This window comes from Cyprinus carpio, chromosome B4, assembly GCF_018340385.1.
Source record: "Cyprinus carpio isolate SPL01 chromosome B4, ASM1834038v1, whole genome shotgun sequence".
Taxonomy (NCBI): Eukaryota; Metazoa; Chordata; class Actinopteri; order Cypriniformes; family Cyprinidae; genus Cyprinus; species Cyprinus carpio.
In genome coordinates this window covers 23,098,536-23,114,580 of record NC_056600.1, presented here as the reverse complement: position 1 = coordinate 23,114,580, position 16,045 = coordinate 23,098,536, and the positions used below count along the sequence as shown (strand labels likewise).

General features: G+C 36.1%; 1 protein-coding gene across 1 annotated transcript; it reads right to left on the bottom strand.

Annotated features, from left to right (window-relative positions):
* Nucleotides 1-5,848: 5,848 nt before the first annotated feature.
* On the bottom strand, nt 5,849-15,763 carry LOC109046861 (zinc finger protein 239-like). The gene is made up of 2 exons (XM_042722419.1): nt 15,347-15,763; nt 5,849-8,175 (listed from the first exon to the last, which is right to left on the bottom strand). The coding sequence occupies exons 1-2, from the start codon at nt 15,513-15,515 to the stop codon at nt 7,259-7,261; spliced, it is 1,086 nt and encodes a 361-aa protein (XP_042578353.1). The 5' UTR covers nt 15,516-15,763; the 3' UTR covers nt 5,849-7,258.
* Between the last annotated feature and the right edge of the window lie 282 nt (nt 15,764-16,045).

The window sequence follows — 16,045 nt, the reverse complement described above, 5'->3', positions numbered from 1 at the left end:
TAAGCAGCTTTATTGAGCGTTTGTGCTCAAGACACAAAAAGGGATTTACAAAAATCACATTTACATATATGCATTTGGTAGACACTTTTATCTGAAGTGACTTACAGTGCTCTTATTATAGGGACCCCAATCCCCCTGAAACAACCTGGAGTAAAGAGCCTTGCTCTAGGACACACCAGTGCTGATGACTGCAGAGATTGAACCAGTAACCTTCTGCTGACCAGCTCACTGCTTTACCCCACTGCCCCACAAAAGTAATGAAGCTATATCAAAAAAATAGCATATAATTGTAAGCACATGAAATGAAATTTGGCAAGAAGTGGAAAGCTGACAACATGTGTAAATGTTTTACAGGTAGTGGTGATCATGGAGAGCAGCATACAGATGTTTGGAGCAGACACAGTAGCAGTCAGATTGTCCCACATGTGTTCTCCTGCTCTTGTTCAGGGTTGTGTGGTTCAGGTTCATCATCATGATCTTCCTCATCCTCTCTGTGCACTCAGGCAAGGACAGCCTCGATGTCTCTGTCCCATCCATGATCAGATTCAGTCTGACTGCAGCAGTGAGACATGATGGAGGGCAGAGACAGGTGAAGGTGGACACGGTGGTCAGCTGTGCTGAGATGCAGTAGATGTGGGTTCACTGCCAGTAAATACAAAATTGTTAGAAAAGTTTGAATAAAGCTTGGTTTCAGGTGTTGTTGACTTTGTTGTTAATTTTCATGGTTACTCATATTCATGTCTCCTGTTGTTGTCAGTAAATATAATATAATTGTTTCATTAACTTGTGCATTAATTACTTGACTGAAAATTGAGATGTATTCACCTTGGCTATATTTGTAGTGTGTATTCATGCATAGCCATGGCATATGACAAAACAAAGTACATTTTGCTTGTTTTACTAAAATTATATATTTAATTAAATAATTTTTGGTCAGCATTCATTATTACTGTAAGTGTTGGGGTGGGCTAGCAATGCATTTTGGGGTAATCTTATTTTTTTTTAAGTAGTAATACTTAACTTTTTTGAGTATAATATCGGCAGTCTTCTCCAAAGGCGAGATCTTCAAGCAACTATCTGACGTCTCCTTTGTGCAAACGCTGCAGAAAACTGTACTAGGTAGGGTTGTGGATTTACTGATGCTATGCGGTGATAATGCACCTCTCTTATCTTCTTTTTATTATTATTACAGCAGAACTTTTAATTACTTACAAGCTCAGGAAGCTCAGGGAAAAATTGTTGTATCTTTAATAATGAACGATTATAATAGAAAACATATGGGTTTGCATACATCGTTGTATGAGAAAATATACACAGAAAAAGATGCAAAATTAGAATGGTAAATACTCAAGGGTGCCTTACTCAAAGATGGTACCTCAGTCACGGTACTGACGGTGGAAGAGAGCACTGGTCATTCACTCCCCCACCTACAATCCCTGCCGGACTCAAACTCGTGACCAGGCACACAAGTCCAACTCTCTATCCATTAGGCCATAACTGCCCTCTACCTGTGTTTATGTTATTGGCTTTAATAAAGTACCTGTTGTCTACATTTAATCATTTTGCAGACATTTTTATCCAAAGCGACTTAAAATTGGGGGATACATAAAGTGTTTCTTCTTAAAGAGGCAAGCAGACACAGGAGGTGCTCGTAATACCAAGTTTCAGGCATTGTTTAAATAAGTACAAGCTAGAAAGGAAAGGAATAAATAAAAAGAAAGACAAAGTTTTTTTCATTTAGGATGAAGTCAATTAGCGTTGAAAGAGATGAGTTTTCAGCTGTCGCTTGAAAATTGTCAGGGATTCAGCATTTCGGATAGGGGTGGGAAGATCATTCCACCAGCCAGGAATGGTGAACGAGAATGTTCTGGAATGTGATTTTGAGCCTCTCCGTGATGGTACCATGAGGCGTCGCTCACTAGCGGATCTCAGACTTTTGGAGGGGATGTAGATTCATAGTAGTGACTGGAAGTAGGAGGGTGCTGAGCCTGTGGCTGTTCTATATGCAAGCATCAGTGTCTTGAACTTGATACGAGCTGCAACCAGGAGACAATTCAGGGAGACAAAGAGAGGTGTGACATGATTTGGGCATGCTGAAGACCAGCTGTGTCACTGCATTCTGAATCATCTGTAGAGGTTTGATAGTGCTTGATGTAAGTCCAGCCAGAAGAGCATTGCAGTAGTCCAGCCTAGAAATGACCAGGGCCTGGACAAGAAGTTGTGCAGCACACTCCATTAGAAAGGGCCTGAGCTTTCTGATGTTGTGCAGTGCAAACCTGCAAGATATGGCAGTTTTTGCAATGTGGACATTAAAGGTCAGCTGGTCATCAAAGATTACACCAAGATTTCTGACCAAAGTTGATGGGGTAATTGTAGAAGAACCTAGCTGGATGGAGAAATCATGCTGTAGAGTTGGAGTGGCAGGGAAGACAAGAAGCTGTCTTTGCCAGGTTGAGCTGTAGGTGATGTTCTTTCATCCATGCCAAGATGTCCACCAGGCAGCCTGAAGTCCGTGTAGCTACCGTTGGATCATCTGGTTGAAATGAGAGATAGAGCTGTGTGTCATAGCGATTGTAGGAGAAGCCATGTACCTGTATGATGTGACCTAGGGATGTAGTGTATATGGAGAAGAGAAGGGGTCCAAGAACTGATCCCTGAGGAACCCCAGTGACCAGTTGATGTGCTTTGGATACCTTCCCTCCCCAGGTCACCCTGAATGATCAACCAGCGAAGTGGAATCCCTGTGATGCCCAGTGATGAGAGGGCAGACAGGAGGAACTGATGATTGACAGTGTCAAAAGCAGCTGATAGATCCAGCAGAATAAGAACTGATGATTTTGAATCCGCTTTTGCAATCTGCAAAGCTCCCGTGACTGACAGTAGCACAGTCTCAGTTGAATGGCCACTCCTGAAACCAGACTGGTTAGCATACAGTTGATGATACCTGGTTGAAAACCACTCATTCAAGGGTTTCTGCTATGAATGGAAGGAGAGAGAGAGGTCTGTAGCTGTCTATAAGAGAAGTGTTTAATGTAGTTTTTTTGAGCAGTGGGGTTACCCGTGGGGTTATCTATGCATCTTCCTCGTCGAGCGCCTACCTCTACACAAACTGTAAGACAGAATATCAGACCCAACTATATGACATACTGTAATCCAAGACCCATCAAACAATATGAACTGGGCTGAGGACTTCATCTTAAAGTTCCAGCAGGAGGAGCAATCTTTGGAGCAGTATGTGGAGGAGTTTCTGAGCGTTTTACATCTGGTGAATTGGAGCGATCATACTGTTAATGCTTGCTTCAGGATGGGACTTAAAGATGACAATTTGTTTCTGTTCCTGACTCCTGATGATTGCTATAGATCTGTAGCAGAGGTTATTAATTGCAATCTCGATGCAAATGGCTCTGATTTCTTTATCGATGTGGAGGATAAACGTCCTCTTCCCCTCCGGAAGCATGTGGATGCTTCAGGTCACCATAAGACAGCACCCTCCACATACAGTTCCAATGAGCCTGCTCCCTCAGTTCCACCCACACATCTCAGAGTTCTCCAAACTCCTTTCTCTGTCCACAGCCCAGAATCAGCAGCCGCTCCATTGGCAAGCCCGCCGGCCACTCTATTGTCAGAACCAGTGGCTGCTCCACTCTCAAGCCTGCCGGGAACTTCGTTCTTCTGCCCGCCGACCACCATTACAGAATCCCATCTCGTCATGACCGTCACACCTGTGCCCCTGGGAGTACTCATGGAGTATGATGGAATGTCTTGGAGCCCCGAACCAGCGGCTGCTCCACTCCCAAGCCCTAGGAAGACAGTAGCTATCTCCTTCACCTCACCCCTAAAAAGGAGGATGATGAAGAAAAGATTGCTTTCAATCCTGAACCTCTCTCCAGAGCTCCAACACCACTGCTTTTCTTCCCGGACTATAGATGATTTCAGTGTTGGTTAATTTAATAATTAATGTAGATGTGCATTTATCTGTTAGTATTACTTAATGCAATGTGAAATAACATGAAGCTTTTGATTAACATCAACAACCATTTATAAATGCTGTAAAAATATATTGTTCATTGATAGTTCTTGTCAGTTAATGCATTTACTAACGTTAACAAATAAGACATTATTGTAAAGTGTTACCAAACCTTTAATCTTTTATAAGCAATTATTTTTAACCATTTTTATTGATCTATTAGCATTTGTGAAATATTTTTGCCTGCATTACAGCTCAGTCTTCATCTGTGAGCTGAACTGTTTGACAGTTTTATAGACAGTTCTATGTTATTGTAGCAAATTAGCTCAAAAAGGAAATATTTATAATTAATAATAAATATTTAGATTAGATCTTATAATTAACTGTAGCAGAATCAATATTACAATTATTTGATCATAATAATCATTTATCAATTCTAGGAAAGGTTATTTTTCTGGCCAAGGAAGAATAGCTTTCCTACTTTAGGCAGTACTAGCAATAGTTTAGCATGTACCAAGGATCAACATTCAGTGACTTCGAACTGTGAGCAGAACACAGAGACAATCAATTGTGAATATAAGGAATTTAATAAATGAAATTATAGCTAACATACAGCTAAACTAAGCAAAACGTATATATACAGAATGAAGGAAAGTAAGGAAAGAGAGAGAGAAGAACAGTATTTCATATCAATTAACCACAACCCAATGAGAATCATCAAAGAATCAAAAATCACCTTTAAAGGGGGCTCAAACTTAAACACGCCTCTAAATGGTTGTAAAACGGTTACTTTGCATTGGCTTTGTTGCGGAACAAAAGCCCTGATGCAGCAGACAAGAGGTTCTTGATGATTTCTTCAGGGGTGAGCTTGAGATTTTCCTCTGGTTCTTCTGAAGATAGTAAAGTCCACAGAGAGTCCACAAAGTTACTTGAAGGTAAAACTGCCAGAAGGTAAAACTCAAGAGGAGAGTTTTGAAGAGTCTCGGTAGTGTCCGTCTCAAGAAGAAGGGTTTTTGAGCGATGATTAGTCTTGAGTTAGGGATTTTTGAAAGTTCCCAGCAGCACCCAACTTTTGGGTGGAGTGGCCAATCAGAGGCATGAATTTTGAGCAGGAGAAGCTTTCTTTGTCTCCGTTTATGGCCCATTTGCATTTTTATTGCTGGTCTGGAGAGTTGGTGCAGTTTTACTTCAAAACATAGTAAAAATAGTATGATGCATTTCACAATCACATAGTATACATCATTGTTTGAGGAATAAAAAGATCATTTTGATACAAAGAAAGAAACCTCTAGAAGATATTAAAGCAGAGATACACTCATACACTTGAATATAGGCAATTAGAGTCTAACTAAAGCCCTATTCACACATGATTACTATTATCTGGGGACCTTGTGTGATTTTGAAATTACCCTCCCACATCTGAATTTCGTGAGGTGCATTCGCACGGGATAAGCGAAGCCTGTGATTTTACTCGAATTTACTGACTTATCTCCCGGATGTCAAGGCTTTGAGAGTCCCGTTCTATGGTTCAGATGGATAAAAAAATAAAAAATAAAAATAATATAGTTTCTTGCACTTCATTTACATTTCACCGGGTTAAAATAATATCTCAAGATTTATGCTTGATTTATTTGTAACACATTAACCTCAAAACGTTTCAGCTTTCTCTTTCTGCAAATTGTATGGTGTAGCGATATGACAGCACCCAAAATACTATTAAACTCTACAACGCAGCTCCATTCACCGAAAGAAAGATAGATGAAAAAGAAGCGCACAGGAAACAAAAAAACCTCAAAAAATGATTTGAAATAACCCTCCCACTTCTGAATTTTGTGTGGTGCATTCGCACGGGATTTTACGACTTTATGATCGCAGGGGACTAATATTATCACAGGACCTCGGTGTTCGGCGAAATATGGTAGGTCTTTTGCAGGGGAATTTTTACTTTACAAATTACAGACATGGCCGATTCGCACGGGATTAAGATCACAGACAACCTCCGCAGTTATTACAGATGACTGGAGATCACCAGGTAATACTAATCCTGTGCGAATAGGGCTTAATACAAATAAAGTGTTGTAACTAGGTTTATATAATAGAGGAACATACATACAACACGTGCATATACCAGATACATTTATAACTGCTTAATGATTGCCTAAATAAAGAAAATATCTTTATGTGTGTGTGTGATGTGTATTGAAATTGTGAGAAAAGGGTGCTTGTCGGCTTCTGCAGTAAAAGGTGAACTCACGCTGCCTTGGAAGTGGACAATATATATTATTCAAGCCATCTCTTGTATTTCCATAATTTGGTATATTTATAATTCATTGCTAATCAGCATAGCTTTTTTTACAGTATAGAACATCTGTTGTGCCTCATTTTGTGACAAGAACCCATAGCAGATCACAAAAGGAAGCATTTGACTGGTGTTGTAGAGTACAAAGGTTATAATGCTCTCTTTTGTTGGACAATAGAATTAGAAACATCATTGCAAGGGAAGTTTAGCTTTAGGCATTTTAATTTAAGCGTGTTTAGCTTAGCTAGCTAATGATAGGTTGCTGTCAGAGCAAGTGTAATTACTGCATTAACACGCTCCAAGAATGCTCTCATTTCCCGAGCTGTGCTTTAAAGTCAGAATGTAAAAACAACATGGACACTCGCATTACTACAAAGATTTGTTGGCTTTGTATCATCACAGCTTTTCGACTTGCGTTCACATGCATTTTCTCAGTCGGGAAATTATTGTTCACAGTGATGATGCTTCTTAGGTTTGTTTCAGAGAACCAGTGGACAAATATTTAAATCGATCGCTCATGCATTTAAGTGGCACCGAAATGAGGCACCAAAATCTGTGTTCTGAAGATGTTTTTTCACAAGCCATTTATTTTTGCTACCTGTGGCAATACAATGGGGGGAAATGTACATAAATTGGAATTATTATATTATTATATATACTAAGGTTTTTACCAGGTTACAAGTTATTTAGTACATCATGACAGTGTTATTATCAGTGTGTATTAACAATCTTCGAGCAAATTTACTGCGCGATCTGAGTGGCTTGTTTTATTTGCAAACAAATTGTCACTTAGAAAATCTAATGTTAATACAGATTACAAAACACTAACCAAACCATGAGTTTCATATTATCATAGTTGGCTAAATGAAGTCAGTGTATATGTAGTCAGTAGAGATTGGTTTAAAGAGACATGAAATGTTATTGCATTGAATGGTTATTAATAATCGTGATTATAATTTTTATCAAACTAATCGTGATTATCAGTTTAACCATTATCGTGCAGCCCTAAGCTGAAGTAAAAGTGTTTTCACACTCAAAGCACATGTACTTTCTTTCACACCAGTATGTATTTTCTGATGTTTGTTCAAACTTTGTAGTAATGAAAAACTCTTTCCACACAAATGACATGAATGTGGCTCCTCCTTTGAATGAACTTTCAGGTGTTTCTTCAGGTCTGAAGCCCACAAAAATGTTTTGCCGCACTGATCACATGTGTGCCGCTTGTGAATGTTCATGTGTAGCTTAAGTTTAGCTGATTGTGTGAAACTCATCCCGCACTGATCACAAGTGTTCGGTTTCTCTGTAGTGTGGATACTCTCGTGTGTTTTCAGATGTGATGACTGATTGAATCTCTTGTCACAGTGTGAACACTTGTAAGGTTTTTCTCCAGTGTGGATCCTGTCATGCAGTTTTAAACAGTATGCTGAAGTAAAAGTCTTTTCACACTCAAAGCACATGTACTCTCTCACCCCAGTATGTATTTTCTGATGTTTTTTCAAATTTTGTAGAAGAGAAAAACTCTTTCCACACAAATGACATGAATGTGGCTTCTCTTTTGTATGAACTCTCAGGTGTTTCTTCAGGACTGAGGCCCACAAAAATGTTTTTCCGCACTGATCACATGCATACAGTTTCTTTTCAGTGTGGATGTTCATGTGTTTCTTAAGGTAAGACGAGTGTGAGAAACTCTTCCCACACTGATCACAAGTGAACGGTTTCTCTCCAGTATGAACTCTCATGTGTCGCTCAAGAAAACATTTGTATGCGAAACTCTTTCCACACTGAGTGCAGGTGAAAGATTCCTTGGCTCTTTTCTTTAAATCTTTCTGTTTGGGTTTTTCTCCACTTCTGGCATGATTTTCCTCCTCAGATTCACTCAATTCTTCTTTCTCATTATCTTCAATCAACTCTGAAACAAAAGTAAAAACAGTACATTTTCATTAAACTCCTTAAAGAAAGTGAAAAGACATAAGGACATAAAAAACCCTGATATAACAGCAGAAAGTAGACAATTGCACTACAAAATTTTGATCATTTTGATGCAATTTTATAAATTATACATCCCTGAAACTTTCCATGAATGACGTACACTGATCTTCAAATGTATTAATTTTAAAATATAATAGGAACAAATCTCATGTTTCTATAGGGAGAACTATTAAATGTCTGATCAATAACATGAAGAATCTGAGGATCCTCAAATTCAAACAGTTACATCAGGAGAGTGACCATACATTTGTGTTATATTTTTATTTTTCGTTGTTTAATCTTATTATTGTGAGTTTTCATTAACTGTTTTACACGGTGCCCAAGAAGTGCAAAACAGATTACAATTCTGAAAACAAAATAAATTACAAACACAAATGCAAATCTAAAAAACAAAATAATTCAGGAAACACAACAATTCAGAAAACATTATAACAAGTCAGAAAACACACTGACAAATCAGACAAACCGGAAGAGTTCTAAAATTCCTGGTTTTAATTCATTTTGAGAGAATATTTGGGGGATTATTTATTGCAAAAATATCTGTGTGTTTTGTGTGTAAATAAATTGTTTGAAGAAAATGATGTGTTTGGTTTAAAGGTGGTGTTTTTAATAAAACAGCAGATCAGCGAGTTTGGCATAACTGTATATTAGTACTATTTAATAGTAAATAAAAGTAAATGGAGCACCATTGATCTGAATATTATAATTAATTTGGGGAATTATGGGAGTCAAGTCAAATTCCTTGAGTGTCAAGGTGGTGTAACCACTATTCAAGGAGCAATTTTGTTTATATTTTTCAAAAAGATCATGTGACAGGAAATTATATCACAGAGAAGGAGCTCTGGTGATACTAACTGCTGCATGCAAAGGTTAGTAACTCGCTTTAAAATGTGAGATAATTTGACATTTTTAGTGTATGGTCAGGTATTCTTAGGTATACATGTCAAATGGTATGACCTCAGAAATACATTAATAATTCATCATTATTATGAAAATGAGTATTAAGTTTAAAAATGACATTTAAAATATTCCCACGAAGGCCATGTACTTACATCGGTGTCCATGATAATGCCTGTCATATTTGATATTAAATTGAAATGTAAAGTGGTGTAACCGGTTACACCATTTGACTCATATTACAAGCCTTTCTGTTAGAGGCCAATATAGTCGAATATCACTAGATGCTGATTAAAGATGTAATACAAACTAACCTACTATTTGAAATTATTTTCAAATTAAATGTTAAATGTTATATTTTTTGAGAAAGTGGTTCTTTATCTACAACTTAATTATTAAAGTTGCAACTGTGTTATTTAATGACCTAACATGAACTAAGACTTGTATTTTTTAAACAAAGATTAATAACATCTGTAGCAAATGACTAAGGTTAACTAATGAGGTCTTATTGTAAAGTGATACCTATTGGTCTTTATAGTTCTTTTGCACTTTAATCTGTGTAAAACTTTTAAATTGATATATTTTTCTGTATTGCTTTATTGTATTTAAATGTTCAGTTATTTTTGTTATAAGAAAAAAGTTATTAAACCTGTTATACAATATTATGACCACTTTTTTAAAACTAAATTTCAATACCGTGATAAAAGCATTAGCAATTAATTGCAACATGAAAATGTGATACCGGCATATCCCTAAATGGCAGTGAATGGGTGATATATAATAGTCCAATAGAAGTCCAATAAACTGCATTTATCCATCATAAAAAGTTGCTCCAGACGGCTCCAGGGGTTAATAAAGGCATAAGCTCTGGTGAGAAGTGACGAACATGGAATCATAGAGGAGAGAGCAAAACAGGTCACAAATTAGAAGTACAAAATGAGGATTTGTAAAGAAACATGTTGATAGATTTCGATATAAGCCAAGGGGTAATTTTCATTTTTGGGTGAACTATTCTTTTAAGCAATATAGAGTATCATATAATATAATGTAATATATACATGAATGATTTAATAATGTAGCAGAAGGAAGTGGGTAAGTACATTTGAGCATAAATCAGTGATAATGTTAACCAAAGATTACAATTTACATCTGTAAAATACAATTAATTCAATTTCTGACATTTTATAATTAATGTGATGTAACAGAGCCCCTTTTTCCCCAATAGATGCCACAATACAATATGAAATTACAATACAAAAATTTAAATTACAATACGAGACACAAGTTCACTGTTCATCACTCTGATGATTTCCTGTCAAATATTGTTTCTTAACTGTAATTACAATGAGACATGAGTTCACTGTTCCTCACTATGATAATTTCGTGTTGCCAGAATATTTTTTTTTTTTTTTTTGCACTGAAAAAAATAAATAAATAAAAAGCACTACAGCTGAACTTGTTGACAGTCATGCTTGATTTGTGTCAATTTCTTCAACAAACAATGGTCTTTGTCTGTAGAAGCAACATGGTCAGGTGGTGTAACTGGTTTGGCGTAACCAGTATTTTTCATAAAATGTAATTATATAAAGAAAAATGAATGTGGAATAAAATGTAATCGTCTAGTTTAGTATAATAATGTTTTTAATATTTTTTTTTTTTTACATAATTTGTCAAAGATTATTTAGAAAATAATTTGTTTTCAGCATATGTCCTGCCAAATATTGCAAACACGCACAAAAATTTACTTTTTAAGATAACTTTAATAAAATCTATTTTCGTGTGACATTTTAAAATGAAGTATTTATTTCTATGAGTAAGCTTACATGCTATCTCGGTGGATAAAATATTTAATATTTCTCATTCTTTGGCGGTTACATCATTTGACATTTTCATGTTCTTTCAGTCTTAACTTTTGTAAAAAATGGTATGTGTCATTTTTAACTACATAAAATACAACATAAACATGCGGTGTACATTTCAAAATACCTGATGTATGCTTTTAAAAAAGTTTTTAAAAGATTTTTGAATTCCTCATCTTGCCAACCCATTTTTGTCACTGCCCCTTATACAGTTTTGGGTTCCAGACAACCCTGCTGACTATTTGTTCAGATACCAGACAAAATATTTTCTGACAGGATCTGGGATTAGATCGTAATTATCTGCTGTGGAGACTCAATCTAACATACATTTTGTTGAAAAACAAAAAAGTGCACAGTTCAACAGGAAGTGTCCCTTATGGCGTTCATTTTTAATACATTAACTTTGCCCCAAAGGGAAATAAAATAGGGTGCCCATCTTGCAGTGTCACCTGAATTTTTTTCCAATAGGGGGTCAAGATTTTTTTTTTACAATATCCTTAAACCGGTGGGGAAAGGTAATTCCTAAATATACAATGCTCTTGTCGGGCCATTTAAATGAACAGGTCTGAAACATGACTTTGGATAATAAGCAGTCAGGTGTAGGGCCTCTGACTTAGCCCAATTAGCCATATACTAGAGATGTTTTGAGACCCTTTTCCCCTTCCTAATACCGATACCTAGGCTCAGGGTATGGGCCGATACAGAGTACTGATCTGATACCTGGGTGTGTATCTGTATGTACTACTAGCCTTGTATGAATTGACAGAATTATTTTATGGTGTGCATCAGACTTATCCCTTAATAAAACAAATACATTCAGTGAACTAAATATATTCAGTGAACTAAAGTATTTTTATTATCTGACATACATTAGACAGAATTATTTTTCTTAAGTGAAAAAGAACTTTAAATGCAGCTAAAAACTCTAACACTGTAAACTGAAAAAGGTATTTTAGTTTTACAATATGCAATGAGATGAATCAAGTCTTTAGCTTATGAAAGCAGCAATCAACTTACATTTTAAGCAAATAAAAATACTCATCTTTCTTATTCATTTAAATTGTTTTCTTCATTTAAAATAAACAGCTCACAGTTGATCAGTTAAATGTCCATTTTTCGCCGATGAAATCAAGTTATGCGCGCTGTATGGAACACCATTATAAGACTGTACGAAACACTGTTAAGTCTCATTTTTCCGCACATTGAGGATGAGGTACTTCTCCCCAGTATTCTCAAAAACTATTGGTCCTAAAGACATTAATCAAAGTGTGGACTGTATAATTTTACTAGCTGCTTGGTCCAATCAAAAGCATCCTCATGCATATCTCTTAACAGGGGTTTTAATTCTGAGGAGTAACATTTTAAAAACTCAGCAGTGAACCCATCTGGTCCTAAAGCCTTTCCTGTTGTCAAATTCTTGATAACTTCTGAAATCAATTTGGTTTTTGAGTCTTTCCTACATGACATTGTTAATCAGCTAAAGCCGTCTGGGTCTCCTTGTGATGCCATCTCTCCTCATCTTTTTAAAGAAGTTTTTGATGTGGTTGGCCCTGTTTTTCTAGTTTTTATTAATAAATGTCTAGAATCAGGAATTGTACCTGACTGTTTAAAGCATGCAATTGTTAAACCTCTTTTAAAAAGTCCTAATTTGGATCCAACAGTTTTATCTAATTTTAGGCCCATCTCTAATATTTATTTTTTTATCCAAAATTTTGGAAAAAGTGTTTTTTCACCAGCTGCAGAGATTTTTGAATGACAATAAGATTTCTGATGTTTTCCAGTCAGGTTTTAGAAAGTTTCCCTCTACACAAAAGATATTTTGAAGACTGTTGGTTAGCAAACGATCATATTTTTTAATAGACCCTTTTCACATTTCCAGGTTTCTCAGCAGCGGAAGTCATCATAGATGGGTCAATCTATAGTGGTGAATGGGAGACGGCACTCTTTGTGTGATTTTAACTATATGAAACGTAAATATATACATTTTCTGCCACCATATCTTGAATTTTGTGATCATTCTTAATGCATTTTATTAGACTAAATCATGCAGTGAAATTACACACTCTAAAATGCGCACTTGCACTGTTTAACCCGCTTTATCACATAGGCTAATGTATGCGTGCACTCCGTAGGTGTTTTGTTTGGTTTTTGCAAAATACTCAATGTTGTCAAATTGCACATTGTTAAAACAACAATTACAATATTAATCACAGACGATATATCAATCTCTTAATTACACCGTGTATGCTTTTCTCTCTCTCCCATTCAAATAGGTAGATCTGCGAGCGTGTAAAACTCTACTTGGGAAAACAAAAATGAGCTCAGAGCGGATTTTCATTTTTGGCTGGAGTAACCCTTTAATGTTTAAGCATAGTAATATTCAGGGAATTGTGTGCTTCTAATTTAAAATCAACCGTTTGGATAGGACCTTTTTCTATTCTTGACATGACAATGCCTGTGTATAAGGCTAAGATTAAAAAAGTAATGATTGATTCAGTTGGTGTGGAAGAACTTGACGGGTCTGCAGAAAGCCAAGTACTAGCCTAATCCCAGCTGAAGACCTCTGGTGTGACTTTAAAGATGGGGTACAATGCTGTTTCATGCATTCAGAGTTGTTTACGCTGTTAAAGTGTTGGATTCTCAATATATATATATTGTGTAAATATATATACACACACACACACACGGTTAAAGATGAAAAGTAACCGATATAAATACTCGTTTGTTACTTGTGCAATTTGGCTGTTAAATGGTCTTTAAGGAATCTGTTAGGGAAATTTACTCATATATTTTATTCATATATTTTAATGTATTGTTTTGGAATGTATTGTATGGGTCTGCTTGATTCTTGCTGCATAAAATCCCCGTAAGGGGTCTTAATAAAGTTTGACTTGACTTGCCTTGATTTTTTTTAATTATATAGGGATCTCAAGTTTCTCAAGTGTGTTTGTTGATGAACATTTTTTAAACAAGTCCCAGTTCGATGCTAGATTTGCACATCGATTGATTCTGAAAGATGGAGCAGTCCCAGCTATAAAAGATCCCTGTCATGATTCAGAACTACAGACATTAAGTGAAACGTCATCAAATGTCTGTGTTTTGTTGGCAATCGCCGCAAGTTCTCGTCACTCTTTAGCTCTGCCCACACGGCGCACCTCCTGGAGCTCGGCTGTTTTCAGAAACAATCGTAAAGCTGTATCTTTCTTCTATAAATATGATAAAAGTAAAATACTTTCTGGGAGATGTGAAGGATGCAGTACAACTCTATAGGTACTCAAGATTAACATGAGATTGGGTGAAACTGTGTATGTATCATTTAGATGCAGACATTGAGCCAAAAACTCATCACCAAGCACCAATGACTTGTACATATGGGTACAGCCATTTTAGACTGTTCCAGTTCCAAAACTGTTGCAACAAAGAAGGAAATACAATTTTTTAATACATGAATTATGTTTCCATCATTGTTGCCACAGTTTTGGAAGTGCCCTTTTCTGTTATAAAAAAGTGTGTCCCAATATTTTTGTGAATGTAAAAGTCACTGGTGTTCAGTGATGAGTTTTTGATGATTTAAAGTCACTCCAGAGGTGTTCAGCTGGGATTTCTGCAGAGCAGTCAAGTTCTTCCACACGGTCTGAATCAATCATTTCTTATTTAACCCCGCCTTATACACAGAGGCATTGTCTTGTTAGAATAAAAAAAGGGGCTTCTGTCCAAACTGTTGCTATAAAATTAGAAGCACACAATTACCTAGAATATCATTACATGCTTAAACATTAAGATTTATACTCATGGAAATTACTAAAGTAGTCAAGCCTGTTCATTAAAACAAAAGTTTAATACTTTTGGCAATATAGTGCATATAAAAGCAAAAGTCTGTTTGCAAAGCCTAGTGCAAAACTTTTACAGATTTACAGTAAAATGTACCGAACAAGCAAATATAGCTCTACGAAGACATTCACATGCTTCAAATATAACCACAGTCCTATAAGCGACTTAACTTAACATGTGGTTTCTGCTAGCGTGCAAACAAATTCAGTCCAACACAGTTTTAGGACTCCAAAGGACAAAAATAAAGTCTAATAATTAAATCTCCTCGATGCTGGTTCAGTCACATTTCTATAAGAACTTTGGCTATGGATTTAAGACATTTTAATGATAGTTAAGATCTTAATTTTTACATAAAGGATATGTGGATGTACTACAAACAGTCATTAAAGATCAGAGGCGTGTACAGACCTCCAGAGAGGCAGGGACATAGCGACGATGCTATAGCACAATACTTTCTCTGAGGAAACTGGTATTTCAACAGCTACATAAAAAATAACCACCAACCTCCTTGTTCCTCGTGTTTTATTCTCCAGGTTTCTGGTTCCTCTTGTTTTATTCTCCAGGGGTCTGGTTCCTCTTGTTTTATTCTCCAGGTTTCTGGTTCCTCATGTTTTATTTTCCAGGGTTCTGGTTCACTTGTGTTCTCCTCACACTCCTCTTTAACAAACACCATCTTCACCGCAGCTCTCAGTTCAGCTGATACTCCTCCAGATATCCCTGCTTGATTTAACACTTAGACACGACTATGATGATGAGAACATTACATACATTTACTGACCTGATTCAAAAACTGTATTTTTCTTTTTACAGAAACTACATTTCTTAACAGTTTGTATTAAACCAGAATCACAACAAACCAACAGAGAGCGCGGTGAAACTACTCTTCTTCCTCTGAGGGTTGATGGTGTTTGACAAACACACGTGTGTTTTAGCGCCACCGCTGGACTGGAATCGAGAGGCGGGAAAATAACCCACATGGGAAATACTTTAGTAATTCATAGTAAACACTATAGTGTTTTTGAACCATATTATATTTACTATATATATAGTAAACAATATATATATATATATATATATATATATATATATATATATATATATATATATATAATATTTACTATATATATATATATATATATATATATATATATATATATATATATTATATATATATAAGTGTGTGTATAATATAGTATTCACAAC